The 27,915-nt window shown below is 51.6% G+C and overlaps 3 protein-coding genes across 5 annotated transcripts; all 3 read left to right on the top strand.

Moving 5' to 3' along the window:
- Positions 1–289: 289 nt before the first annotated feature.
- On the top strand, positions 290–6,762 carry SF3A3 (splicing factor 3a subunit 3). The gene is made up of 17 exons (XM_032710188.1): positions 290–455; positions 556–603; positions 708–760; positions 1,137–1,242; positions 1,633–1,705; positions 2,065–2,156; positions 2,308–2,390; positions 2,725–2,863; positions 3,196–3,264; positions 3,613–3,680; positions 4,031–4,138; positions 4,335–4,404; positions 4,847–5,011; positions 5,140–5,250; positions 5,688–5,778; positions 6,083–6,138; positions 6,467–6,762. The coding sequence occupies exons 1-17, from the start codon at positions 360–362 to the stop codon at positions 6,542–6,544; spliced, it is 1,506 nt and encodes a 501-aa protein (XP_032566079.1). The 5' UTR covers positions 290–359; the 3' UTR covers positions 6,545–6,762.
- An 848-nt stretch (positions 6,763–7,610) lies between these two features.
- On the top strand, positions 7,611–12,720 carry LOC116798150. Its single transcript, XM_032710322.1, has 11 exons — positions 7,611–7,621; positions 8,348–8,411; positions 8,663–8,722; positions 9,169–9,446; positions 9,564–9,872; positions 10,118–10,216; positions 10,406–10,559; positions 10,821–10,888; positions 11,494–11,589; positions 11,704–11,859; positions 11,959–12,720. Exons 2-11 carry the CDS (start codon positions 8,369–8,371, stop codon positions 11,962–11,964), a joined length of 1,269 nt encoding a protein of 422 aa, XP_032566213.1. The 5' UTR covers positions 7,611–7,621; positions 8,348–8,368; the 3' UTR covers positions 11,965–12,720.
- A 977-nt stretch (positions 12,721–13,697) lies between these two features.
- On the top strand, positions 13,698–27,786 carry INPP5B (inositol polyphosphate-5-phosphatase B). 3 transcript variants are annotated; one of them, XM_032710134.1, is made up of 22 exons: positions 13,698–13,959; positions 14,105–14,184; positions 14,591–14,688; positions 15,061–15,090; positions 15,569–15,679; positions 18,344–18,437; positions 19,569–19,739; positions 20,449–20,550; positions 20,933–21,047; positions 21,678–21,794; positions 22,121–22,308; positions 22,803–22,914; positions 23,057–23,166; positions 23,765–23,900; positions 24,399–24,509; positions 25,090–25,252; positions 25,408–25,643; positions 25,823–25,942; positions 26,271–26,355; positions 26,684–26,811; positions 27,059–27,170; positions 27,429–27,786. In XM_032710134.1, the coding sequence occupies exons 1-22, from the start codon at positions 13,903–13,905 to the stop codon at positions 27,551–27,553; spliced, it is 2,601 nt and encodes an 866-aa protein (XP_032566025.1). In that variant the 5' UTR covers positions 13,698–13,902; the 3' UTR covers positions 27,554–27,786. The 3 variants fall into 3 exon arrangements, with proteins under 3 accessions (XP_032566025.1, XP_032566026.1, XP_032566027.1); XM_032710135.1 differs by lacking the exons at positions 13,698–13,959; positions 14,105–14,184; positions 14,591–14,688; positions 15,061–15,090; positions 15,569–15,679 and adding an exon at positions 15,958–16,021; XM_032710136.1 differs by lacking the exons at positions 13,698–13,959; positions 14,105–14,184; positions 14,591–14,688; positions 15,061–15,090; positions 15,569–15,679 and adding an exon at positions 17,598–17,668.
- The last annotated feature ends 129 nt before the right edge of the window (positions 27,787–27,915 follow it).

Raw genomic sequence — 27,915 nt, 5'->3', positions numbered from 1 at the left:
TTAATTAAGACAAATTTTGTTGTTGTTGCTTTTGGCTTAAAGTAATTTATCGCCCACGGCAGAAAAATATTAATAATTTATTGGCGAGTTAAAATTTAATTACAGCTTTGCATTTGGCAAAATGTGGGCACAGCGTGCGGTCCCGCGGCGAACCTGCGGCCTGACGGGGGCACCGGGGGGCGCCGCGGCCGGAACCTTCGCGCGGGGCGCGCGCGGGGCCGGAGCCTTCGCGGGAGGCGCCGCGGCCGGAACCTTCGCGCGGGGCGCCGCGGCCAGAACCTTCGCGCCGGAGCCTTCCGGCGGGCACACACGGGCCGCGCGAGGGCCTTCCGGCGTCGGCGGCGCGGGGCGGCGGCGCGATGGAGACGATCCTGGAGCAGCAGCGGCGCTACCACGAGGAGCGGGAGCGGCTCATGGACGTCATGGTGAAGGAGATGCTCACTAAGAAGTCCACGGTGCGCCCGGGGGAGGCCCCGCGGGGAGGGGGGCGGTGGCCGCCCGGGACCGCGCTCACCGCCCGCTTCTCCCCCGCTCACCGCCCCTCTCTGCCCGCAGCTCCGCGACCAGATCAACTCGGACCACCGGACCCGGGCCATGCAGGACGTGAGTGCAAACGGGAGCGGGGGCGGGCCGGGCCCCCGGCGCCTTGCGGAGCCCGCCCAGGTAACGGGCCCTGCGGCGCTCGGGGCTTTCCCTTTGTCCCGCAGAGGTACATGGAGGTGAGCGGCAACCTGCGGGACCTGTACGACGACAAGGACGGGTGAGTGTGCCCGGGGGCCCTCGTGTGCCTGAGCGTGTCCTGCCGGTGAGGAAATTGGGCGTCCTTTAAGTCCGTGTAAACAGCTGAGGAGTAACGCAGGAATCGGGATCTGGGGACTCAACGTAGGGCAGACTCCGAGTGCCCACGGGACGGTTTGTTACTCCCGCGTTTCGTGTCGTGGGGAGGCTGTGGCTGCCCCGGGGCTCTGTCAGGGGCTGCAACGGGGCAGGGGAACATGGCCCTAAGCCTCTGAGCTGGGTGGGCTGGGAAGTCCCACGGGAGTAGGAGGTTTGCAGTCAGATACTGCAGCACAGCCCTGGACCAAGGCTGTGTCAGTGTCACCTCGTTTTCCCTGCCCCTGTCTCTGAACTCGTAGCCTGCGGAAGGAAGAGCTCAGTGCCATTTCTGGGCCAAATGAATTTGCGGAGTTTTACAACAGATTGAAGCAAATTAAGGAATTTCACCGGAAGCACCCAAATGAGGTGAGTAATTACCTCCTCCATAGCAACAGGTGAGCTGGGGTCTGTTGGGCCTCATCCCTGCAGGAAACAGACCTTTCGTTTTCTCCAGTTTAATTGCCTTAACACACAGGTCCTGGGAGCACCCAGCTGTCACCAGCTGCTCAGGACCAGGCAGTGTGTGAGGGGCAGCAGTGCTGGTCACTCACAGTGTTCCCTGCAGCTGGCCTGGGGTTGGGGCTCACTTTTGTCATGCTAGATAAAGACACACCTTTGTGCAGGACAGCTGAAGAAGTGCTTTGGGTTCCCTTTGTGTTCGCAGTTTCATTGTTTACCACCTCCTGTGTTTTATACTAGTTGTTCTGGGACAGGAGCTGAAGTAAATCACTGTGTGACGTGTGTCTGCCCCTGCAGATCTGTGTTCCCATGTCAGTGGAGTTTGAGGAGCTGCTGAAGGCCAGAGACAACCCGAGTGAAGAAGCTCAGAGTAAGTGTGTAGTTTGCTCGAGCTCTGGCATTATCTAATGGGTTGTTTGATCTGTTTTGCACATTTCAGGGCCCCGTCTCCCTTTTATGAAACGACTTCTGAAATTGTTCTTCTCTCATTTCAGTTCTTCTGAACTGCAGTCCCTGGAACGTTCCCCAGTGGTGCTGTTGCTCCTGAGGAACGTTCTGGTGCTTGCACAGAGCAGCAATTGGGGCTGATCAATGAGTGTCCAGGGAATTGTATTGCCTTCCTTAAACATAAACGAGTTCACAGCTAATCCTTTTCCAGTTCTAAAGCAGTTGCATAATAAGTAGGAAATATTAAGCTCATAATAAAGTTCTTAATGATCTTTCCTACAGATCTGGTGGAGTTCACAGATGAGGAAGGGTACGGACGATACTTGGATCTGCATGATTGTTATCTCAAGTACATTAACCTGAAATCGTCAGAGGTGAGTGCCTGCTGTGTCTGGGCACCTCCAGTGCTCGGTGTGGCAGGGTCTAGGGATCCCCAGGCCCTGCACGGGCTGGAGATGCTCTGTTCTGGAACCTGGATGTTAATTTGGGTGTGTATGAACTCTGACTCAGGTTTTCTTTTCTTAGAAATTGGATTATATCACTTACTTATCCACATTTGACCAACTCTTTGATATTCCTAAGGAGAGAAAAAATGCTGAATATAAAAGGTGAGCCTGTTTGCCTGCTTCCTTTATGGCAGTTGGTGAGAAGGAATTTGCTTCTGAAGTGTTCAGCTGCTGAGATTATGATTAACTCCCATAAATAGTGTCCCTGAGCTCAACTGTGTGTCTGAGCCCCAGGCAAAGACAGTGCAGCAGAGATGTGGAGAGCCTCATTCTGCTCTGAGGAAGGGCCTGCCTGTACCCTCCTAACTGCTGTGCCCAGAAATCCTGTGTGGAAAACTGTCCTGACCTCAGTCACCTCCCTCTGCAGCGCTAGAGAGTAGTGACTAGTCCAAAGATATGGGTAGTGAATTACCTATGCTTGTGCTTCCCCTGCCAGGTACCTTGAAATGCTCCTGGAGTACCTGCAGGATTACACAGATCGAGTGAAACCGTTACTGGACCAGAATGAACTTTTTGGGAAAATTCAGACGGAGTTTGAGAAAAAGTGGGAGAACGGCACGTTCCCAGGCTGGCCGGTGAGCAGCCTGAGCCTGGGAGATGTTCTGTGGTTTTGAGGGGTTCCTGTGAGTCATTTTGTAAAGTCATTGGTGGGGGTGACCCTGACCCGATTGCAGCTCTGTGTCACCAGGCTGCAGGGTGGTGCTGACCTGAATTTGAAACCCAGCACAACTGGTTTGAAATGAACCTTTCAGATTGGCATGTGTTGCGTCTTTACTACTGTTCCATTTTCAGTTTAGTAAGGGGATTTTTCTCTGTGAAATGAACTGTTTTTCTTGAGGTTAAAATGTTCTATGGCCTGAAGCCTTGTGGGATGTCATGCAGCTCTTGCATGTGGTTTTCTTGGTAGAAAGAGACCAGCAGTGCCCTCACCCACGCCGGCGCCCACCTGGACCTCTCAGCCTTCTCCTCCTGGGAGGTGCGTTTCCAGTGTTCTGCATTTACTACCACATTTGGAGCAGGTGGAAGCTCAGTCATTTGGTTTCTTTGCATAATTTTAGTACTTTCCTCCCTGGATCTGTGCTTTCTGGGTAAAATTTCGATGATACTGATGATTTAACTTCTCCAGTTGGGGGATGTAGCTTGAAAGACCTGGTTAGATTTGTCACATTCCTCATTTTCCAGTGAGGAGGGGTGCACCCTTGACAGTCCTTTCTTGAATACTTTTCATCAGGCTTTTTTCTTCTTTAATGAGCTAAAATGGGCTACATCCATATTTTATGTGTTGAACAGATCATCTCTTACAGTGGTTTATTTAACTGAACAGGAATTGGCCTCCTTGGGACTGGACAGGTTAAAATCAGCTTTGCTGGCCCTGGGGCTGAAGTGTGGCGGGTAAGGTGCAATCTTTGTAAAGTTCCTTTAAGTTTTTGAGGTCTTCCTGTCTCACATTCCTTTCTGGGATACTTGTTTGGTCATCTCTGGTGTACTAGAATTACCTTAGTGATGTTTGAAAGGTAAAACATTAGGAACCAAGCAGCGGGTTCTGGGATCTGCTGCTCTGACCAGGTCCTATACTGGAGTCTCTGATACAGAAGCCTTTGGCTTGAGGAAGGAAGGCAAAGATAATAGGAATCTTGTGATCTCATAAAAGCTACGTTTAGAATTTTGTTGCATGAATTCAAATAGTTCTCGGGAAATGTAAAACTGTGGTCTGGACTGATCCCCTCCCTGCTTCTCTCTAGGACTCTGGAGGAACGTGCTCAGAGGCTTTTTAGCACTAAAGGCAAATCCTTGGAAGCACTTGATCCTTCCTTGTTTGCTAAGAATCCAAAGACAAAAGGAAGCAAAAGGTGAGTTCTTAGAGATCATTCTGAGGCTGGTGGTGTCCTCTCCTCTTGGATGAGGAGTGTTCTATAGTGGCCACTCTTGTGTAGTTGTTACAGAGAGATTAGAAGCTTTTCATGTCGGACCAAATAGTGCTGAACCAAATGGAAGATATCAGAGCTGAACTTGTGAATTGCATAAAGTTACTCTATTTATTTCTAGAGACACTGAAAGAAATAAAGATCTGGCGTTCCTGGAAGCTCAGATTTATGAGTATGTAGAAGTTCTTGGGGTAAGGATTTTATTTTTTCTTTGAGCTTTTTATTTCAGAGCTGTTAAATAGTGACTGGAAGGTCATCCACATCTTTACCCAGTGCTTTCATAGACAGCACCACATCAGTGTGGTGCATCACATCTATTTTGTGCCTAAGTCACATGGTATTGCAAATCTTTACTTGTTCTGCCTTGCTGCCTGCCTTTGGTGTGGGGGGATTGTTTTTCAGCAGAGTGGCTGCGGCTGCTGCCTGTCACCTCGGAAGTGCTAACAGTGGTACAAGGTTTTTGTTTATGGCAAGTAGGAAATGTCAGGGTACTAAAAACTGAAGTTGTTTGGCGAGTAAGGTGGGAGTTCTGTGCTTCATACTGGTCTTCCATTCCCTCCCTCTGTACACTGAGAAAGTTTGCCCCGACTTTGTTGCTGTCACAGTGTGTGGACAATGCCTTCTCTTCTCCAGGAACAGAGACACCTCACCCATGAGAATGTGCAGCGTAAGCAGGCACGGACCGGGGAGGAGAGGGAGGAGGAGGAGGAAGAGCAGATCAGTGAGAGTGAGAGTGAAGATGAAGAAAATGAAATCATTTATAACCCTAAAAATCTGCCTCTTGGTTGGGATGGCAAGGTAACCGAGACCGTCAGGCCTAGAGAAGTGGGAGGGGTCACTGACTCCACGCTGCTCCCCCGTTTGAGCTGCTTTGCCACATGACCTAATCCTTGTGTATCCTCATCCTCTTGTCTCCTCGCTTGCAGCCCATCCCGTACTGGTTGTATAAACTCCATGGTTTAAACATCAACTACAACTGTGAGATCTGTGGTAACTACACCTACCGAGGGCCCAAGGCGTTCCAGCGGCACTTTGCAGTAAGTGACGTTCGCTGCAGGAACAGCCCTGCTGGGTTCATACAGTCCTTGTAATGAGTCACTTGGGAGTCCCTGGGGTCCCCAGCTAGCAATTCTGCCCCTTCTGACAGGGGGTCAGGGCCATGCAGTGGGATCCATAGGTTGTGTAGGGCACACTGAGATCTCTCTGCTGATGCTGAACAGTCCCTGCTCATTTGAACACCGTTTCGAGTGCCCAGGTCTGATGGGTGCAGGGTGCCTGTTGATGGCTGCTGTTGTGTCACTGTCTACAGTACAGGAAAAAAATACTTCTGTAGAAGCTTTTAGGACTGGTAGATTTGTACTTTGGTAGGATTTGTTGCACCCTGTTCAGGTGTTAATGTCTTTGTGGTCTTTGGTGTTGTGGAGGACGTGTCATTCCCTCTCATGCTGACCTCTCATCTCTTCCCCCCCACCAGGAGTGGCGACATGCCCATGGGATGCGGTGCCTGGGCATCCCCAACACGGCACACTTTGCCAACGTCACACAGATTGAGGATGCAGTCTCATGTAAGTAGTGATGGCAGAACAGGGAACATGTGAGAGAACACCACCTTTTCTGAAGGGGTGGGTTTGGACATTGGTCTCATATCCCATCCTGAACTATCTCTTTAAAGCCTTGTTTGCTGCAGTTCTGTGCCTTTCTGTAACCACAGGGGAGTTATAACTTTGTAATGGATGTTAGGTACATTCCGGGACTGCTGAAGTGTTTTAGAAGAAGGGGGGAAAAAAAAGCTCATGTGTATTTTACTGGATTAAAAACAAGTACCTTGAGGGAAATGGCATCATATCCTGTTTGACTTTGTGTTTGCAGTGTGGGCAAAGCTGAAACAGCAGAAGGCTTCAGAGAGGTGGCAGCCCGATACAGAGGTGAGCAGTGAGAGCTGTTCAGTGCCTCCAGTCCCGTGTCCGTGGGACCCTCCCATTCCTGTGTGGGAGCACTGTCCTTGCTTATACTGATGCCTTTTCCTAAGCTTCTGTCCCAAGTCATTTTTCAACAGTGTGCAGGGCAACAGTGGGAAATACAGTCTGTAATGACTCCAGCTCTGGATGAGCTTTCTGCCAGGACCTGCTGGCAGATCTGTTGCCTGTCTTTCTGCACGGAGGTTCTGGCAGGGTGCTCATGTGTAGTGGCTTCTGCTGGAGCTACAATTCAAAGGCTGTACCCAGTGTCTCTAAACTGTTGGTTCCGTTCCAGGAGGAATATGAAGATTCCAGCGGGAACGTTGTGAATAAAAAGACCTATGAAGACCTGAAGCGCCAAGGGTTGCTGTAGCTGTGCCCAGGTGAAGGATCCCACACCTGCGCAGTGAGTGGATGTGGCAGCAGCTCTGACTTCCTCAGTTTCTGGATTTTGTATGTGCATGAATATAGATTAAAATGATACTTACTTTATAGAGTCACTTTCTAGTAAGCCCCTTGTGAAAAGCAGACTTGTGACATTGTTTTATATTCAAAAATACCTTGAAAAATAAACTCATTTTAATTTAGGAAGTACCGAGAGACTTGTCTCCTTTCGTATGGTGGAAAGAAGAGGTTTTATTACGTGTTTAAAATGCTTTTTACACAGTTAGAGCTGTCAGAAACAATTCTTTCTTTCACTCCCACTCTGATGGAAATGTTTATGGTGAGGGTTGACTCTGTGAAGCACATGGACTTGGACACTGTGTGCCAACAGGTAATGGTACTGGTCTAGATCTGGCTGTGAGCGTGTGGTTTTCTTTGGGCTCCTTTGCAAAACAAACTCACCTGGCTTAAGGGCTGCTTTTACCTTGGGTCTGTCTCCCTGGGGAGCTTTGGCCACTGTGTTTTTTCAGGGAATCACCAAGTGAGCTGGGTCAGCTTGGGCTGTGGGGACAGTGCATGGTGGTTTCTCTGATGCTGCTGCTGGCTTGAAGGGCCAGGTAGGTTCTTGTGCAGATCCTTCTGTGGTGCAGGAGGATGGAGATGGGAACAGATGATGCATTTAGAGGTGACTGCTGTGACTTCAGCACCCTTGGCCCCCAGTGCTGTGCTTGGAGATGCCTGTACATACCCCACAGATTCGTGCTGCCTTGGGAATTGCAGGTCCATCGTGCAGAGGCCACACGTGTCACATGTGACAGTGGCAGTCCTTGTGCTGCCCAGCCCCTCTGGTGCAGTGGTGGCTCATGTGACATCTCCAGCCTCATAAGCCCTTTCTCTGTTGCTGTGCAGGGCCATTTGCGTCTCTGCTGCTGTGGAGCCGCAGGGGACACTTCCCCTGGGTGGTGGCTGGCAGGGGTGGGGCTGGGCTGCGGGGCCAGTGCCACAGCACCTGCTCAGAGGTTCTCCAGTGCTGGCAGCAGCTGCAGGTGCAGGAACAGGCAGACAGGTGAGTCAATGCCATGGGCTCTTCTTCCCCGGGGGAGGGTTGTTCTGGGATGAGGCCGTGTCAGGTGGGTTCCCTGTTGGTTCCTTGCTGCCCTGGCACTAGGCTGGAGTGGCGCTGGGCTCAGTAGGGATGTCTACGGCTGGTCTGAGTGGTGGCTGCCCTGGTTTGGAAGGTGAGAGGCACCAGCTGTCAGTGTCTTCCACGTCACTCTGAGCGAACAGCCTCGGAGGTCTCTGCACAAGCTTTGGCCACAGGTTCTGGGGGAATGGTGACTCAGCCTAGATCATAAAACAGGAGGGGAGTGTTACAGTTCTTGGAGAACTTGGCTTTGGAGCCTGTTTGGATTCAAATCTGCTGTTTCCTTAGAGAAACAGGTAAAGATTTGGAATGAAAGTAGAGAAAATAGAATGGAGAGCTGGGCCACATCTTCGCTTGAAGCAGCATCAGCAAACTTGTGTGGTGGCAGGTGTCACTGTGTCACCCTGCACCCTGCTCCCGCAGCTGCCTACAGGTCTGTGCTGCCTGCGAGGCCCAGGGAGGGTTGTTGCCACACCAACAGCACACGCAGCTCCCCAGGGCTCCTGTTCCCCGGCAGCGGCCTCAGTGAGTTTGGGGAATCTCTCAGGAGGGAGCAACTGGGGCTGAGCCCTGGAGGTGGAGCCCAGAGCTGTGCTGGGGTGTCTGCCCCGCACCTCGGGGGCAGCTCTGACCGTGTCCTCCTGCCAGGTCCGGGTGCAGCCGCGGTGGATGACGATGGCCGGTCGCCGATGGCTCGTCCCGCCCGTTCAAGGTAACAGGGGCTCTGGTGCAGCACCGAGAGTGTGTCCATCCCCCATCCTGGGTCTGTCCCTGCCCCAGCTGTTGGGGCTGTGCCAGAGGCCTCCCTGGGACAAGGGGTGGCCACTGGCCCCCTGGGGCTCTGGGAGGGTGGGGAGTATCCCTGCTCACCTGTTTCAAGGCTGCCTTGCTGCTGGGGAGGCTCTTTGGGCTGTAGAGCGGGCAGCAGATGTGGTGGTCTCAGCCATCCCCACTCCATTCCAGGCCTGTTGCTCTGCATCTTGGCTCTGCACATCCGTCTCCAGGACTCTCTTGCCCCAGCAGGTGAGCTCTGTACTCAAGGGAAATCTGTGGGCCTGTGGGAAGTGGGGCAAAGGCAGTGTGGTGCAATGGGGACTGTGCCTCTCACCTCCAAGCTGTGTTCTGTAGGACAGACCTGCACTGAGGAACCTTTCCTTGAGGTTTTGCCCCTGGAAAAGCCTGTTCTTCCCAGGCAGCATGGCTGGAAGGGGGAGAGAGGCTATTGTAACATCTGTCCATAGTGCTTTTGCAGGGGGCTGCTGACTCTGACCTGGTTCTTGAGCTGCCCGGTTGGTAGCTGCAAACAGCCTCTGTTTGGGACATCCTGTCACTGACTGCCATCCACCTCCCAGCCACAGCTGGACAAATGCTTCCCACGGGTCCATGCTGTGGCTCAGGATGGGACACTGGGCTTGCTGAGGGTGTTTTTCCTTGTTTCCTTCACTAAAGGGGAACTTTGTGTCTTTCAGAGCACAACACAGTTGCCAACAGCACCGTGGTGGCTGCCAAGAATGCCTTGTGGTATGCTGCGGCCACCAAGAACGCCTCAGTGGTGACTACAGCTGTCAAGAACACCACCAAGGATGCCGTACTGGTGGCCACCACCAAGGATGCCACAGTGGTGGCCACCACCAAGGATGCCATACTGGTGGCCACCAAAAATGCCAGAGCAATGGTCACCAAGAATGCTGTAGTGGTGGCTACCACCAAGAATGCCTCAGAGGTGGCCACCAAGAACGCCTCAGTGGTGACCACGGCTGTCAAGAACACCACCAAGGATGCCGTACTGGTGGCCACCAAGAATGCCAGAGCAGTGGCCACCAAGAATGCTGCAGTGGTGGCGGCCACCAAGAATGCCTCAGAGGTGACCACAGCTGTCAAGAACACCACCAAGGATGCCGCAGTGGTGGCCACCACTAAGGATGCCGTACCAGTGGCCCCCAAGAATACCAGAGTGGTGGCCACCAAGAATGCTGCAGTGGTGGCCACCACCAAAGATGCCGCAGTGGTGGCCACCAAGAATGCTGCAGTGGTGGCTGCCACCAAGAATGCCTCAGAGGTGGCCACCAAGAATGCCCTGGTGGTGGCCACTGCCAGCAACACCTCGGTGGCTTCCACTGGCAATGCCTCAGTGGCCACCAACACCTCTGTGAATGGTGCACGAGAGACAATGGTGAGGAAAGTACTGGAAAGAGGGGCATTTCTGGGCCATTGCAGCCCTACAGACAGTGTCTCTTGCCCAGCTGGTCTGTCGTGACAGCCAGAGTGCCACAGGAGCATCTCCTGGGGAGGAAGGGGAGCACTATGGGCAGATGGGGGTGGCCCCTCCAGACAGTGAGGCTGTGCTTGGGGACAGCCCGTGGTGCTGTGCAAGGAGGCTTTGCTACATGGTGACACCCTGGTGTGTTCTCCCTCCAGCTCACCTGCCAGAGCTTTCAGTGCTCCGGGGAGAGGTGTTACCAGGATGAAGCCCATTCCAACAGAACAGTCACCTGCCACAATGAGACTTACTGTGAGGTATGGCAATGCAGGGGGGCTGCAATAGGGAAACCTCTCCCTTTCTTTATCTCAGCAATCCACAGTGCTCTTTTAAGTCTGCCTCCATCTCCTGTTTCCCTTCTTTCTCTGGCAATCTGTCAGTTATTTCTGCTCCTTTGTAATGGCACCTCTTCACACTCATTTTATCCTTTGACTCTGCTGTTGTAGCTTTATCGTTTCTCCAGCACAAACTACACAGCCGGGTGCAGCAGCAGGTGTGGTGTGGGGCTGTGCAGGACCAACGGCAGCGAGAGCAGGCAGCAATGTGCCCTGGAGTGCTGTGCCACCCCGCTGTGCCTGCAGCTCAACGCCAGCGCCTACGGTAACAGCCGAGCTTTGCTCTGCGGCACAGGAGGGGCACGGGTGGGCAGAGCCCATTGCAGAGGGGCTGTGGCTACATCGCCATGTCTCTTCTGCCCTGGGGCTCGCTCTGTCCTTCGAGCTGGGTGAGGGACAGAGTGGTCCCACCAGCTCTGGCCACAGCATGAGCTGCACTGGGGAATCTGTCCCTGTGTTGCTGTGGAGGGCCCTGTGTGGGCTGTGTGCTGGGTACAGCCTCACAGGGCTCCTTGTGTGTCTGCAGGTGACCTGTCACCCACCACTGCTCCACCCAGGACCACCAACACCACCCACCGACCTCCCCCCCAAAACGTAGGTACTACCTGGGCAGAGGCTGCTGCAGCTCCTGGGGCTCTCTGGGGGCTGCGGCTGCTGGGACAGCTGAGCTCCCACCTGAGCAGGAAACAGGGAAAGGTCCCTCCTACATCTGCTTTATGAGGTCAAAATCTGCCTCTGGAAGGGGAACAAATCCTAAACGGGCATTGGAAGTAAAGAGTCTGTAAGGAGCCCTGTCCATCGGGCCTTATCCCCAGCCCAGCACTTGCATCAGCTCAGGCAGTTTGACTTGATTGCATGGCTGAGCCTTCCTGCAACTGCAGGGAGAGCACAGGACCCACTGAACTCTGCAGCCCTTTCCTGAGTCTAGTGGAGGGGAAAGTGCTTATCTTTGCAGAGCCCTGTTAAGAGGAAGGAAAAGGAGGCTTGAAACGTTTGCTCCGCTAGTGTTTCAGTAGTTTCCTTTGGTTTCAGATGGGCCACTGATAGTCTCTTTTTTCTCTGGATCTAAAATGCCTGATACAGCACAAATAATGAAGAACAGAGGGGGGTGGGAGAGGAGCCCTCAGGAGCGAAGGGCTGACTGAAATGCAGTGAGAGTCTGATGGATATATGGTGTCTCCCCTGGTCCTCTGTCGTAGGGGAAAGTGTGCACAGCATTCTCCTGCCACGGGGATGGGTGTTTCAAAGGCAGGAAGACCGTTGCTAGGTGCATCTTGGGGCAGGACTTCTGTGAGGTAAGGCCTGGGGCTGCAGAGCAGGACAGCCCCAGATCTGCCATTGTGTTCCTGTAATGTGAGTGCCAAAGGCTTGACATGACCCCTAGGCTAATGTGTCTCTCTTCCCTCCAGATGAAGAGGACGGGCTTGAATTACATGGCAGGATGTAGCAAAGCCTGCAAGGCTGCCAAACCAGTCTGTGCCAGTGGGATGAAGGCTGCCTGTTACCAGGAATGCTGCCCAGCCACCCCAAAAGCCAGCTGTCTGAAACTGGATGGCAAAATTCATGTCAATACCGCTGGGCAGGTGACGCTGGCCCCACTCTTGAAGGTCATGGCATGTGGTGTGGTCCTTCTCCTGAATTACAGGGCCTTCACTTCCCTCCAGGGGTAGGCCACAGTCGGGATGCTCCACAGCCTGCCCTCCTGCAGCAGAGCTCCACAGCACTCAGTAGGATCCTGTTGCTCTCTGACTTCAGCCAAGGCCACTATCAAACACTCTCTGTCACATCCCTGTTGTACTCAGAAAGCTACAGGAGGGATTCTGCCCTGCCCTGCCCAAATCCTGTAGGCCTGAGAGACCCACAAACTTATTGTGGATCCTGAGAGCCATGCAGTGTGTGCCTCCGTGCTGCTGGAATGAGGGACCAGGAACGAGGTGTTAGGCCTCCTTAAAAATCAGAAAATTCTGCCTTGACTGAAGGCACAGGGGCTCCTCTAGTCATTGACCTGCTTGTGGTGCAGCCTCCCTGGACCCCCTGTGACCTGTTTAGTTCTGAGCAGTTTAGTTCTGAATTGCCTCTTGCCTGGGTGGGTAAAAGGGTAACTCCATGTTTTGTCTCCAAGTCCTAGGCAGGAAAATGGGATTACTCTAAAAGTGTCTCATATTTTAGATGATCCTGTTTCACATCTGTGGTTTCTGTTGCTAAAGGCAGAGCCCAGATGTGAGCCTGTGACATGAATGCCCCCAGTGCTTCCCCAGCCTGTTCTTCCAGCACACAGAGCTGGTGCAGAGCTGGTTGGGCAGAATTCCCGGGAGTCAAGGTGCTCCCAGTTGTGCACACGTGCACGGTGCTGTCGCCTGCAACCGCTCTCCTCTGCTGCCGCTGGCTCCTTAGAGAAAAGATTGCAAAATATTAAAGTCTGTGTATCGGCCCTCTGGTCTGTGCTGGTGTTTTGAGTGTGGCTGAGCATGGTGTGACCTGTGGGAGGGCAGGAGGGCTGGGCTGGGCAGTTTGGGCCCTCGGGAGCCTTGTGTGCTCTCCCAGCAGGAAGGCTCTGCACTGCCAGCCCTCATCGAGCACTGCCAGCCCTCATCGAGCACTGCCAGCCCTGACGGGCACTGCCAGCCCTGACGGGCACTGCCAGCCCTGACGTGGTGCTGCTGCCCGAGCAGCGGTGGAAGCGGATGTGGGGCTGGATGGAAAATGCCTCACTGTACCACAGCTGGCCCTTCCTACGTTACAGCCCCTGTTCTGGTGTGGCAAAACCACAGGGCGTGTTTTTAGTTTGTTTCAGGCCACAGTGCCAGTGTACCCATGGCAACTGAAAACAGTCTGAAAACTAGGGTTCTTCTGTCTCAAAAACATCCCCCAGCACCCTCTTTCTTGGAAGGTTTGGTGTTTACAGCAGCTATTTCAGACTGTTCTCTTGTCCATTATGGACAGCTGCAGAGCTGTCACTGATAAAGACCACTTGGATTTTCTGTCTCTGGACCTACATCCCTTATGTCTGTGCAAGGAGCTGATTTAGGCCAAGCTCTGTCTACAGTACAAAAGACTGATGACATTTTACAGCATCTGCTCCCACACTCTGTACTAATTTATTTGCATAATAACCCGGCAGCTTAGAAGTTGGCTCCTGAGCTGGACTGTCTTGAAATTCAACAAAAAGTAATTCAAGCTGCTACTTAAAAAAGGGCACCTCGGGATTTTCCTTGGAAATTAACTTTTTCCACGTCTGCCAATCCCAGAGCTTCCTCCTCTCCCTCTCCCCGTCCTGCCGGGAGGGGCAGCCGCAGGCCGTGCCTGTCCCGCCGTTCGCATCCCCCGTGCCCGTCGGGCCCGGCCGCGACCCCTCCCGCCCCGTTATTTCCGGCGGCTCCGAGCGCCGCCCGCGGCCGGTCCCAGCGCGGAGCGATAACGGAGCGGCCCCGGCCCCGGCTGGGGGGAGTCCGGGGGCGCCGTGTCGTGTCGTGTCGCACCGTGTCGTGTCGTGTCGCACCGTGTCGTGTCGCGTCGTGTCGCGACAGCTGCACTGAGCGCGCAGCCGCCGCCGCGGGAGCCGCCGGGTCCCGGCCCCGGGGAGCGCCGTCCGCGCTGCCGGCACGGAGATGGACCAGTCGGTCGCCATCCAGGAGAGCCTGGCGGGGGGCGAGACCTGCCGGATCGTATCCTTTGACGGGCCCCGGTGGCGCGGAGCCGTGCGGGGCGGGGGGGGCCCTCTCCCTGCTCCCTTCGGTTTGTCGCCGCCGCCCTCTGGCGCTGTCCCCGCTCCCTGCCGCTGTCCTGCCGTTCCTTGACCCGCGGCCGCAGGCGGTGCAGGGCCTCCTGTCTGCGGGGGAGAGCGCGGAGAGCCGGCTGCTGGGCCTGGTGGAGCACCGCGGGCAGCACGCGTGGGTACCGGAGCGGGGCGGGCGGGGGGAACATCCGAGAGACGCGGGAGCTCTGGGGGTCCCTCACGAGCCTCGGGAGCCGCCTGAGAACCCCCTCCCATCCCAAGGGCTTTCCACCCGGGGGCAGACCCGTAGGGTAGCGGTTTGAAGGCATGATGCCTTGATGTTACGGGTGGTCAGTAAGAAACCCCAGGCCCATGAGCTGCTCTGCTCTGCTCTGCCAGTAATGTGAACACGTTATTTAAGTGATGGGGTGAGCAGGCGGGTGGTACGTGGTTGAGAAGTTACTTTGGGGTTTGCATGAGGCTGTGCTAGCAGGTGCTGCTGGTGGGATGGGGTCTGTGAGTGCCTGCAGACATGCCAGAACTGAGGAGTCTTTGCCTCCCTGTCGGCTCCGTGCTTGCAGGATCTACGTGTACACTCACCGTCGGATGGCCATCACAGCTGAGGATGTCTGGCTGGAGAGAGTAATCCCCATCACAGATGGGTTTGCAGTGGAAGAAGGTACTGACACACTGTGGTGGCTCAGTGGCCACCTCCAAAGAAGAGGATGGAGGGGTTTGGAGTCCATACTTTGTTGTTCTACTTCCTTAAGTTTGGAATCTATTCTGCCTTCACATTTCTTCTTTAGTTTGTAATCTCTGGTGACACTTGTGTCACATGGCATTGCTGGCAGGGCTGTTCAAGGTTCAGAGCACCCGTGTCCCACCGGGCCCCAGCCACGGCCCCTGCCTGGCAGGTTTGCTCTGCTGGCTCTGTTCCTGCCAGGAGTGTTTGGGGTTGGAGGAACTTGCTGAGCTCCCTGACCTCAAAGTATCAGCACAGTCTGCAAATCTGTTGCTTAGCTTTCAACTGAACTTTGTTTTACTTTTGCAGTTGTACTTGACAGTGACCGTCACATCATTGGTGAGTTCTGTGCTTGTTTTTAGTGCCTGTGTTACAGGCACTCTGGGCCCTGTGCCAGCTGCAAACAGTGAGCCAGGACTGGGGGCTCTTGTCCTGGGGGGGCTTGCCAGGGTGGGGATTCATGTCCTGCTCCTCTTGGGGCACTTGCCGTGCTGTTGGCCACGGTTACTTAGTGCTAACAAGCATTGTCAGCCCTATTCAACCAAGGGAATTTTTCCAAACACTTTTAAACTGCTGCTGGAAGATTAATTATTGTCACTGAACAAGCAGAATAAAAATTATTATAAATGGTTGTCTTTATATTTTTAAATGGCATTCTCATGTCAAATGTTGGAAAGGAACATGATAAGGCGTCATGGGGAGATGTTGCGGAAGGCTGCATGCACGTGTGCATCCACCAGTGTAGAGTGGAGAAACGCTCGGTTTCTGAAGTCTTGGCAGCACGACCCACAGGAGCTCTTTCTCCTGATGTCCTCAGGCTCTGACGTGACTGTCCAGATGAGCTCAGCAGAGGACCGGCTGACCGTGCGGCTGCCCTTCGGCTCCCACACGCGCACGTTCCTGCAGGAGCTCAGCAGGTGCAGCCCAGGTACGAGCTCTGCGGGTGCGGCTGGGACGGGGGAGGGTCCGGGGGGGCAGGAATGTTGCGTTTGCTCGTCTCCTCCGTGTGCGGGAGCAGCGTTGGCCTCCCTGTGCGGAGCCTCGCTCAGCGCTCACCCCTTCCCCGTGACGATTCCCCACCGTCGGACGGCTCGGCAGCGACGGTCGGTGTTTTTTTGCGGGCAGAGGCGGGTGCTCTGTGCCGAGCCGAACGGGCTCCCGGGGGCGGGCCGGGGCGGGCCGGGGCGGGCGCTGGGGCCGGGCCGGGGCCGAGCTAAGGGCCGGCGGCGCCGAGCTGCGGCGATGTCCGCGGGCGGGCGGCCCCGCCGAGGTGAGCGCGGGGACCCGCCGGGGCGGGCGGGGGGGCCGCGCTGCCCCGCCGGCGTCTGTCCGGGGCGGCGGGACGGGGCCGGGGCGGGAGGCGGAGGGGCAGCGCCAGGCTCGCTGCCCCCGGGGCAGGTCAGTTCCGCCGCGGGCAGCGGGCGCGGAGCCGCCGCCGAGGCTCCGGCGGATTCGCGACCCGGTTCCTGTGCCCGGCTCGGTTCCGCCGGTGGGGACGGGCCGCGCCGGCCCCGCCGCGCCCGGGGCCCTTTCCCGCTTTGCAGAGTGCACGTGTGAGGAGATTCCCAGCTAAAGCAATTCCTGGAAGTCAGTGTGGGATTCAAAACCTGAGTGTTGCCGTGTCTGCTGTGTGCTGCTTCGTTTAGGCTGGGTACCTCTCGCTGCATGAAGACTAATTTAATTCTCCCCTTTGGACACTAAGCATGGATCCTGCCTTATCCAGGAGATATGATACATTTTCTTGCTGTAAAGCAGTATACTATAATGTCACTGCACATTCTTAACAGGAACGCCTTTATTACTGCTTAAATTTCATTTAACTGCAAATCCTGTCCAACTGAGACCTGCTGTAACCTCTGCACATAGCTCTGCATTTCTGTGCTCAGTTCAGTTATTGAACAAAGTCATTATTCCACTTCAGAGTGCTACCCTCTGAAGATACCTCTGTCTACAGCAATCTGTGGCTAGACACACTTTTATTTAAAGGAAATAGCCCTTTTCCAAGGCTAATCTCTTTCTTAGGAGAATCCTACCTAAAGCTGATTTCCACCCATGAGGTTAGAATGGAAGGTGTCATATGTGACTGTGATCTTTGGATCACGTAGCAGGTGTGTCAGCAGCAGGCTCACACATCTTTCCATTCTGCACTAATGCCTTCTGCATGCTGCTGAGTGGCATCGTCCCATGTGGGTAATAAGGCCTGGGATTCTGCTCTGTTCCTGGCACAAAAGTAACCATTGTCCACTGAGTTGAAAGTTCAGGTTGGTTCCTGTCACTCTCAAGGGACGTTTCATGGTCGTTATGGGGAGAGCTTGCAGAGGTTCAGGGAGCACTGACTGAGAGCTCAAGGCCCATGGAGAAAACGCTGTGTCCCAGCTCCCCAGGCCCACACTCCCCAGGGCATCTCCGTGTGCTCCTGGTCAATGCAGCGTGACTTGGGCTGCGTGATCTGCAGCGAGGCTTGAGTCATGTGCTCTTCTGCATCAAGCTCTGATAAATCCTCTTACACGGTCTATTCTCAGAGGGTTCTTGGGCAGGAGAGGTTTTTCAGGCTGAGAACTTGGCCACCTCTTGCTAGCTGGTTTATGTCCTGAGAGCCTGCGTGAAGTACTGCAAGTTCTATTTCTGGTTTGCGCTTTTGTCCTGCAGAATGTTCTATGACAGCAATAACATCTTAAATTTTTCTGGGTTGTGCTTTGAAGGAGAAGCTCAGCTGAATGCCTAGAATCTGACAATCTTAACAATTTCTACATCACCATTAGATTTGTGTGCTAAGGAGCATGATCTTGAGATTGCTGTTTGTGCATCTTAAACGCAGAGACTCACCTCTAGAATCCTCTTTGTTATTTTGTCACTTGTAGGAGCAGAATGTTGTAACCGAAACAAAACGCTGAAAGACTGGTCAGATTTTGCTAAGGTAGTGTGATGTGGTTCATGTCACACCTGTGGTGAGTTAGATTTGTGTGGTAGCAGCCCCGTTACTGTTTTAGGAGTGCGCAGTTTGCATTAAGGCAGATGTTTCTGCTGAGGTTCAGTGGGTCCATGGGGTGACTGTACTGCCCAGCCTCAAGGGGGGAGATGCCTGTGCCTTGCTGGGTATTTGCAGACAGGTAGAAACCCTTTAAAGGGTACTGTGATGTTTGTTTGTTTGTTTGTTTGTTTGTTTCCCCTTTTTATTCTTTGCTTTGTACTTCCTGTCTTGCTTCAGAAAGGAAAAATCTGTTATTAACATACATTTTTCAGATTCTCAGGGTAAAGCCCTGGATTTTGTGCTGCTAAATTCTGCTTTGGCTTAGCTGTGTAAGGGAGAGCCAGCAGCAAGCACTCCCATAGCAGGCAGCAGTTCTGATGCTCTCTGTGGCTTCTGTGAGTTCTTCCTCTGCAAGGGAAGCTGCATCATCACAGAACAGTTGGGTCAAAGAAAGCTAAGACTCTCAGATAACTGAAAGAGAAACTGCAGGGCTCTTTGTTTTTCCACACAAATCTAAATTATATTCTGCCCACAGATTTTTGCCAGTGTTTGTATAATCGTGTTGATAAACTGAAGAACACTTTGTGTTTAAAGTGAAACTTTGTGGGTTTTTTTTTCCAGAAGTGGTTGGCTCTGAAGGTATCAAACAGAATGGAAAAAAGGCTGCATTCAGTGAGAGCTGCAGCCACACCACCACCGACAGAAGCTCTCCCAGGTAGGAGGTCTTGCGTGGTGTGCAGCTGAAGGGAGCTGTGCACATCAGCTCTTTGTGCAAGGTCGAGTGAGGAGTGATGGTGGAGGCCACATTTCTGTACCGGTTTAGCTGTGCCTCCCTCCTCAGAGGGTCTCTGTGTAGGGCCAGCGGGTGAACTCTGCACCCCCACATTGCAATTGTGTAGCTGCATTACCAGTTCCATCAGCTGTGGTGGGTCAGTGCACAGAGGAGGGGAGTCTAGAGTGGAAGTTGGCAACTTTTTGAGATGAGAATCTGCAGATTTAAGAGAGAAAAAAGTTCAGCATAAGCATGCTGTCAAAACGTTAGTGGAAATTTCATCCCAGTCCCTCAGAGACAGCCCTGCTAGTCCCCTACTTGGGCATACTTTGGCTGTTGAGTGGGACAGGACCTGCTGGCATTGCTTGTTTTAAATTCAGAGAACTTTGGCTTAGGGCCATTGTGTCTCATAGATACACTCTTAGTTACAGTTTCATTTTCCAGTTCCCAGGACTTTGTGGACCCTGCTTCATATCCTTCAGAGTCTGTCTGTGTGCTGTCCTTGGCACTGGTGTGCAGGTTCTGACCTTAAATTTATGCTGTCCACTTGCTGGTGGGAACTCCCAAGCTGTGGCATTATTGTTGTTGCAAAAGGAGTTTCAGAGCCAGGAGACACAAAGTCAAACCACCTCTACCTCCACCCACTCTGGGCAGAGCTGGAAGTTTTCCACAGAAGGCTTTTTATACAAACACTGTTCTTCATTCTCCAGCTGAGGTCAGAAGGGCTGAGCAGAGGCACCAGGAAATGAGATTTCCATCTCCTTGCTACAATAAGCAGGGAAAGTGTACAGGTTTTGTATCAGTATCCAAGTGTCAGTAAGGCCTGCTCTGCATTGACAGGCTGAACCAGAATAGTGAAAACCATTTGTTATTTCAGTTAGTTAAACTGGTTTCCTCTCGAAATCTGAACCTTGCTAAGAAATGCTCATTTCAGTCTTATCGGCTTATCCCAAACATTATCTGTCTTTAGTGAACAGACAGAAAAATGTGAATCAAGGTCTCAGTGGCAGAAATAAGTTAGTTAAGGTGTGTGGATAGCCTGGGCTTCATCTGCAGTTTTGCTTTCATTTGCAGGCAAAACAAACTCAAGTTTGAAGTGAGAACTGAGCAAGTCCGGCCTTCCCACCTCATGGCTTCGAACAAGGCCTCGATCATATCAGAACCAAAGTTTGGAATAAGAGATACTATTGTTAAATCTCAGCTTGCACAAATGGAGGATTCCTACACGCACATCCAGAGCTACAGGTAATGATCATTCCTGAGAAGAATTTATTTTTGTGGGTTGTAAGTTAGCACAGTCTGTCAGAATAACTCATGTCCGTTATTTCATCCTGTGTCCCCGCAAACAGGAAACTCTGTACAAGAGTATGATCCATACTTTCCAGAATAGTTTTCTTTCCTCGTTTGCGCATTAGCAGAGCAGAATTTCATTCATGTCTTTGTCAAGGCTTGCCTCAGGGTTCTTGTGGAGAAAATGGCCTTCTAGAAATCACTTTTTTCTGTGCTTATTTCAGACAGTGTCTGGAAATGCATCAGCTCTGTGCACTTCAGCCTTCTCCCTCTCCACTTCTGTCCACTATTTATCCATGTAATTGTTCCAATAAGCTCATAAGAAAGATCTTGGATAAAATATATAAATAGGACCAAAACATTACTGTGTTTGAAATTGTTTTATGCATCTCATTTCAAACTGCTACTGCACAGCTCCAGTCTTATTTTTACTTTTTTCTTTAATACTGTGTATCTGTGTATACAATGTGTGTCCTTCTGTAAAACGTGTCTGTAAAGATGCTGCTGTTGTTAAATCATTTTAGGGATTTAAACTTTGTCACATTTTCTTCATTTCCCCTGGAAATATGTTAGTTCTAGGTACCCATAAGTACTTGGCTGATAGCAGTGGTGTTCCCTGTGCTCTGCAGTTTGTGGGTCTGGGATTCAGTCACTGTCTTTTCAGGGTTTTTGTCGGGACATACAATGTGAACGGTCAGTCGCCCACGGAGAGCCTCCAGCCCTGGCTGAGCTGTGATGCTGAGCCTCCAGACATTTACTGCGTGGGGTGAGTGTCTCTCCCTGGCCCGTTCTCCCAAACCTGGGCTGTGCTGGTGGATCTGTCACAGAGAGGAGTTCTGCCAGGACACCACAGGGATGTTGGCACTGCTGTGGTGCATTGCACAGCTCCAGGGCGGGTGTGTGCACAGCCAGAAAGGGCTGTTGGTCTGGTAGGGTTTGGCCTCTCAGTGTTACAAAATCCTTAGTGCTATTTGATGTAATACGACAGTAATTAAGCTTTACATTTAACATACCTCTACAATCAGCATAACTGAATTGGAGTTTTCAGTTATAAATTGAGTGTAAATTGATTTAGTTCTTTCCCAGAGGAGAGGGCTGGAGAGTTATAAACAAGTGCATGCATCCATGAGTTCCTTCCTCTAACACAGTTTCCAGGAGCTTGATCTGACTAAAGAAGCCTTCTTTTTCAATGACACACCGAAGGAAGAAGAATGGTTTAAAGCTGTAACTGATAGTCTTCACCCAGATACCAAATATGCAAAGGTAAATGTGGCTTTTGGGGAGGTTTGAGTGTGGACTCATTTTCCACTTGGGCCTCTTTTCCCTTTCCTCTCTCTCATTCTCAATGGCTGTGTCTTCCAGAGGCTCATGGTCTGCAGGCTCTGCAGGTGCCATAGGCAGTGTTGTTGTGCAGGTGCTGAGGCAGGGGCAGGACACAGACCAGAGCCAGGCTTATGTGGCTTCCCCACATAAAGGGAGCTCCTGCTGTCTTGGGGGAGGAGAACAGGGAATTCCGTAGCTTCTTCCATGTCTGTCTCCACAATGCATGGTGGAATGAGTTGTGAAGGTATTTTGGGAGGAATACTGCTTGTTTTGGCTCCTGCTCCTTAGATCTGCTTCCTCTCTTATCTCTGCTGTTGAAGGGAAGCTCCTTTCATGGACTTATCCTTGTGCTGAGACTCCTGCTTTGGGCTTTAACTTCCTGTACTGGGATATTGCTCCCTGACCCCTTCCTGGGCTGTGCTGCTGGGGGCCTGTGTCCTGGGATCCCAGCTGGTGCATCGAATGAACCTGGAACTCTCTTCTTGGTGACCCATGTTATGGATGGGGAGCAATGTGCCTTTTCTCAGCAAACCTCTTCCAGCATTTAATGGACTAGGGTCTGTCTTTCAGGTGAAGCTTGTGCGGCTGGTGGGAATTATGCTCCTCTTGTACGTGAAGGCAGACCTTGCTTTGAACATCTCTGAGGTGGAAATTGAGACTGTGGGGACTGGAATCATGGGGAGGATGGTAAGAATGGCAACTGTGCACAAGAGGGGGTGAGATTTGGAAGAGCCCCTCTCCTTAGATGCCATGGTTGTACCTCCAGCTAAAGGCTGTGGCTGCCTTTAGAAGCAGATAACCCTATCCCTGTGCCAGCTCAGGGAACTGTGAGAGGGAATTGCCATGTGCTTGCCAGTGCTCAAAGCAGTAATCACTGATTGGCATTTTCAGCCTTTTCCTTCCTCTGGAATTAAACAGCCTGTCTCAAAGTCTTCTGGCTGTGCACTGCCAGTAACTCATTTGTGGATTCATCTGCAGTGTAGAAGCTTCTGACCAGTGTCTTTGTCTTTCAGGGTAACAAAGGTGGTGTTGCCATCAGGTTTAAGTTCCATAACACCAGCGTGTGCATTGTGAATTCTCACCTCGCAGCTCACACGGAGGAATATGAGCGGAGGAACCAGGACTTCAAAGACATCTGCTCTCGAATGCAGTTCTGCCAGTCGGACCCAAATCTGCCCCCTCTCACTATTGGCAAACATGAGTATGCTTCCCATCTGGCTTTGGGAATCATGGCACGTGGCAAGGGAGCACCTTGTGAACGTGCTGGGGTTGAGGAGGGGTCCCCAGTGACCTGAATGTCAGCTGGAAGGGCCAGAAATGCTTTACCTGGTTTAGAGAGTGCTCACCCTCACAGTTCTGACAGGCTGCTTGTTGCCTTATGCTCTCCCAGGCCTTGTTTTATTCTCAAGCATGGAGTGGGAATGGGGCAGTAATCAGCATTGACTTCCCCAACTGTGGAATGGTAATAGCACCAGTTATTAAGGGGTAGTGACAAACATATAGAACAGTAATTAAAAATGGCAAAGGTAGAAAATGTAGTTTCTCTTTGAAGTGCTCACTCTTCTTGTCTCTGGTGAGAGCAGCTGCAGCACCCAGGGGGTTGTGGTGGGGAGAGCCCATGGAGCTGCCACCCATGGCCGGGCCCCAGGGGAGCCTCAGGTCTCTCTGCACATTCTGGGATATGCTCTCTCTCAGTGTGATCCTGTGGCTGGGGGACCTCAACTATCGGCTGGAGGAACTGGATGTGGCACAAGTGAAGCAGCTCATAGAGGAGAAAGCATTTCCAGAGCTTTGCCAGTACGACCAGGTACTGCTGTCTCACCTGCCTGCACACGGTGCTGAGGGTGCTCAGTACAAACTGCACGACTCCTTGGCCTCCCTTTTAGCACATGTGGGAGTTGTGCTTGAGCTTGCCTAAAATGAAACTTTTTTCTTTTCTTCTTTCATAGCTGAAGAGGCAAATGAAGGCAAATGCAGCCTTTGAAGGCTTCACAGAGGGAGAGATCTCTTTCCAGCCAACATACAAGTATGATGCTGGCTGTGATGACTGGGACACAAGGTACAGTGATCGCCTCAGATGTGATGCCACCAATGGCTGGTGTTACCTCTGAAGGAATTAAAAACAAGGCTAAAAAAAATTGCAGGATCTCTTATTTGCTTATCTCTGCTGTACCTGCTTAGGTGAGACCAGCCAGGGTTGACATGGAGTGTTTGTGCTGTTCTCTAAATGCATGTGAGAACCACAGTTCCCATAATGCTCTGTTCACAGAGCAGCTCACCTGCTGCTACCAAACCAGGAACTTCAGCTGCAAGTGCAGAAATGAAATCTGTGCAGCAGCCAGTGAAAAAAATAAATACAAACTTTAAACATAGAGCCTGAATTCTTATTTTTCATGGCTCTTATGGTCAAAAATATCTGAGTATTGCTTTGTATGTTAATTGTATTTTGCACTTTTGAAGGAGGAGGAAGTAAAGCATGAGCTAGAGATACCTCATAGTAGACAATCAGTTTTTATATCTACTCAAAGAAACTGTTAAAAATACCACTTTGATAGAGAATGAGCTCCAGGCCATGGCAGAAAACCCTGAGTCTCTGGAGAGCAGTGTTACTGCACCTGAACTGTGCCTGGAAACTGTGATCTTCCCCTCTGTTTCAGTGAGAAGTGTCGTGTTCCAGCGTGGTGTGATCGGATCCTCTGGAAAGGGCAGAACATTACCCAGCTGAGCTATCGCAGCCACATGGCCCTGAAGCTCAGTGACCACAAGCCAGTCAGCTCCGTGTTCGATATTGGGGTAAGGAAGTAACTCTGCTGACCTTGTCCTCTGTGTGGGGAGGGAGGTTCTCCTGCTGATTTCCCTCTCCTGCTTTTATGGCACCCCTAGAGAACAATGGCTTGAAAGGTGGGCTGGCTCAGATACAGAGATGGGATTGTTGGTCATAGTAAGCAAGGGCTGTAACTGATATTCAAGTTAAGCAGGACAATGCCTGAATATCTGTCAGTGTTCTTTGAGAACACAGTAGTGTGTTGTCAAACCTTTTTTTTTTTTTCTGAGACTTAGAAAAAGGCTGATCTGATACTGACTGAGTGGCTCTTGTTAGTTATGGCAAGGTCCTTTACTGTTGGATCTTGAGAAGATCTTGGGGCATTACTGCTCCAAGTGGCTCTGCCCATTACGTGGGTTTTATACTCTTGTGCTAGAATCAAACCACTTCCCATGTTTCCAGCTGTGTCCCAGCTGTCCTGCAGAGGCACAGCAGATGCCAGCTGGTGTGGTGTATGTCCTTTTCAGGTGAAGGTTGTGAATGAGGAGCTCTATCGAAAAGCCTTTGAGGAAATAGTCCGCTCCCTGGATAAGCTGGAGAACGCCAACATTCCCTCGGTGACGCTGTCCCGCAGAGAGGTGGGGCATGGCCATGTGCCAGCACTCCCTGAAGGAACTGAGCAACCCCAGACCCCAGCAGCAGAAGATGGATTCTAGAGCCTGGGGTCTGGTTCCAAAAACTAGAATATTTTGACTTCCAGCTTCTCTGTGTTTACAAGCCCTAGGAATCTTTGTTCCTGTTTAGATGCTGGTAAATTGTGATCACAGCCCAAGGCTGAAAGGCAGGCTGTGTCACTCCTGAGGTGGGGAGAGAGAAAGTAAAAGGGTAGTTTGTGACCCTTGCTCTGACTTGTTCTTTGAAACGTAAAATGTAAAATCTGAAGGATTTGGAGAAGGTCAAAGACCAGCATTTTCTTTGCGTGTTGGGGACTATAAAGATGAGCCCAGGATACATTTGAGGCTACAGCTACCTCACTCTCAATTTCATATTTGAGGGGAGCATTTGGCGATCCTCTGGAGTCCTGGAAGAGATGGGATGTGGAAGCAAAGGGTTAATGTGGGTGTCTTGCTGCTTAATGATTAAACCATGGGACAAGAATTGCTGCTGGGGCTTGGCAAGGTGAAATGGCTGATGATGTTGACTGACATTTGTTTCTAGATCCATTTTGAGGATGTTAAATACATGCAGCTGCAGGTAGAGAGGTTTACAATCCACAATGGCCAAGTGCCCTGCCAGTTCGAATTCATCAGCAAACCAGACGAGGAAACCTACTGCAAGGAGTGGCTGATTGCTAATCCCAGTAAGGGCTTCCTGCTTTCAGGTGAGCTCCTCTTTGTTCGCCTCATGTTAATGAGTTGATATTGTCCACTTCTGGCTTAGTTCTCTCTGCTCTTCTGAGAGTGCTGTGCCTGTTGACAGGCTGTTGGTTTAATACCGGTTGTAACTGAGTCTGGGTTTTTTATCATCTTCTGGCAGATGCTGAGATCACAGTTGAGCTGGAAGTGTTTGTTAATAAATCAACGGCTACTTGCTTAAACTCTGGAGAGGAAAAACTTGAAGATATCTTGGTCTTACATCTTAACAGGGGGAAGGATTATTTTCTGTCTGTAACAGGCAATTATTTGCCGAGTTGCTTTGGGTCTCCCATCCATACTCTGTGTTACATGAGGGAACCGATCCAGGACATGTCAGCAGAATCCATTCGGAGACTTGTGAGTTAAAGACAAAATTCCTTTCCAAACCCACAAGAGCCATTGAAACTGAGGCCTGTTTATTGTTATTAACAAGTTTCAATTCTCAGGTATAAGCTTTGTGAAGTCTTTTTACTGAGCTGAATAAGAACTTGCCTAGCTGTGTGTTTGTCTCCCCTCCCCACAATGCCTTCCCTCAGACCCTGATGCCACTAGAGAAGAGTGATGATCCTGATCCTGCTCAAGCTGAAAAGCCTATGGACATCCCAAAAGAGCTGTGGATGATGGTGGATCACTTGTATCGCAATGCTTCCCAACAGGTTGGCAGTGTTTGTACTGGAAACACAAAATGAGCTGCTTGGGTTTTTTGAGTTTTGAAGAAGATATTGGTAATAGCAATCACTGTGAGTTGGGGGTGTTTGGCCAAAGGCCGTTTGGTGCTGGTGCCTGTGCTCTGTGTGTGCAGGTATCAGCAGAGTCCTCCTGCACTGCCCTCACTGCAGTGCCACAGCCTTACTAGAGCTGCTCTTGGTGAAACTTGTGTGATAACCACCAATTTGGAGAGGTTTTTCAGGCAGATTATAAGGATGCTCTATTTACCCAAAACCCTTCTATTTTCCTTGGACTGACCAAGGGTTGTCTTTGCAGGAGGACCTGTTTCAGCAGCCAGGCCTCAGATCCGAGTTTGAGCAGATCCGAGACTGTTTGGACAAGGGAATGCACGATACCTTCCGTATCCTTTTGGGTGATGCCCGGGCAGGCTCACTGTGCTGCACTGGTCAAAGCTGAGAGAGGTTTTTAAATTGCTGTCTCTCCCCTGGGGTAGCTGAGCTCTGCAGTTCCTGTGGCTCCAGAAGCCTCCACTGGGTCCTTGTGATGCTGATAAATTTCACAAGGGTCCAACAGCAGCAGCTCCCCATGTGGAGTCCAGGGCATTAACCCAAAGCTGGGAGCAGTAGGAGGAGGTTGGGGAGACCTAAGCAAAGGTTCATGTTTCAGCAGAAATAGGACCAGCCTAGATCCTGCTGTGCTTGCCTCTTCCTTAACCATGTTTGAATCAGTGGGCAGCAACCACTCAGTGGCAGAAGCCCTGCTGCTGTTCCTGGAGAGCCTGCCTGAGCCAGTCATCTGCTCCAGGTTCTACAGCACCTGCCTGGAGAGTGCCAGCAGCTACTGGCTGAGCAGCCAGGTATGGCCAGCTTCCCTGTGGGACTGGATCAGATTCTGGAAGGAGGGGAGGCAAACTGGCCTCTGTCACACCACTCACAGGGTTTTACTCTCAGTAACTCAGTCATCTGGTCATAGAAAGGATCTGGAACTGGTGCTTCTGGGTTATGAAGAGCTGTTGGCACTTGCAGAGGGGGGTGTTGGGAGTAGGTAAAGCTGGAAGCCGTTGCTGTGTCTGCAGTATAAATGTTGGGATTTTCCCTCCTCAGATTATCTCTAGCCTGCCAGTGTGCCATAAAAATGTATTTGAATATCTGATGGCATTTCTACGAGAACTACTGAAAAATTCGGGGAAAAACCACCTGGATGTGAATATTCTTGGTAAGGCAATCACAATAACCTCTCTGTTCAGAAGGGTGATAGAACATTTCCCCCCTGAGTGCAGTCGTGGTCTACACTGCTTTGAAGCTTCGAATAGTCGATAGAAAAAACCAGGAACCTAGAAAAGCGGGGAAGTGACCCAGAGGCATGGGGGGCCGTGAGCTTTGTCCCAGCCCAGGCGCTGTACCCTGAGGTTGGTGGGATGGCCACTGATGTCCTGCTGCTCTCACTGTGCCTCTGTGTGGCTTTGCCCTGCAGCCAGTGTGTTTGGGGGCCTGTTACTGCGCCCTCCCCCCGGACATCCCACCCCTGACATAGCCGAGAAGAGGAAAGCCCAGCAGTTCATCCGCCAGTTCCTCGAGAGAGAAGACAATTCACCGTGAATTCCAGATGCAGCCAATCTGGATTTTTAGATATCGAATTACTGTAAAAATATTTTTTGTACATTATACCGGCTTTTTGGTTTTTTGGATATCACAGTATTTTATACTATCTGTTGCTTTTGAAGGCACAGGTCAGGCTGTTTGACACCTGATTATGCTGTAAAGTATATAAAATTTCTAAATAAGCTGTATGTAGACAAGCAAAAAATATAAAAGCTGATATTTACACTGTATTTTATTTAACTTGTTTGAAACCTCGGGATTTTTAAGCCCTCGCTATTTAAATAAAACGCTCTGGAGCCGTTTCGCGTTGTGGGCCGTGACTCGCGTCCCGCTCCCAGGTGGCGCCGCGCCGTGCCCGC

Source organism: Chiroxiphia lanceolata, chromosome 24 (genome assembly GCF_009829145.1).
Source record: "Chiroxiphia lanceolata isolate bChiLan1 chromosome 24, bChiLan1.pri, whole genome shotgun sequence".
NCBI lineage: Eukaryota > Metazoa > Chordata > Aves > Passeriformes > Pipridae > Chiroxiphia > Chiroxiphia lanceolata.
This window is presented reverse-complemented; position numbering and strand designations above follow the sequence as displayed.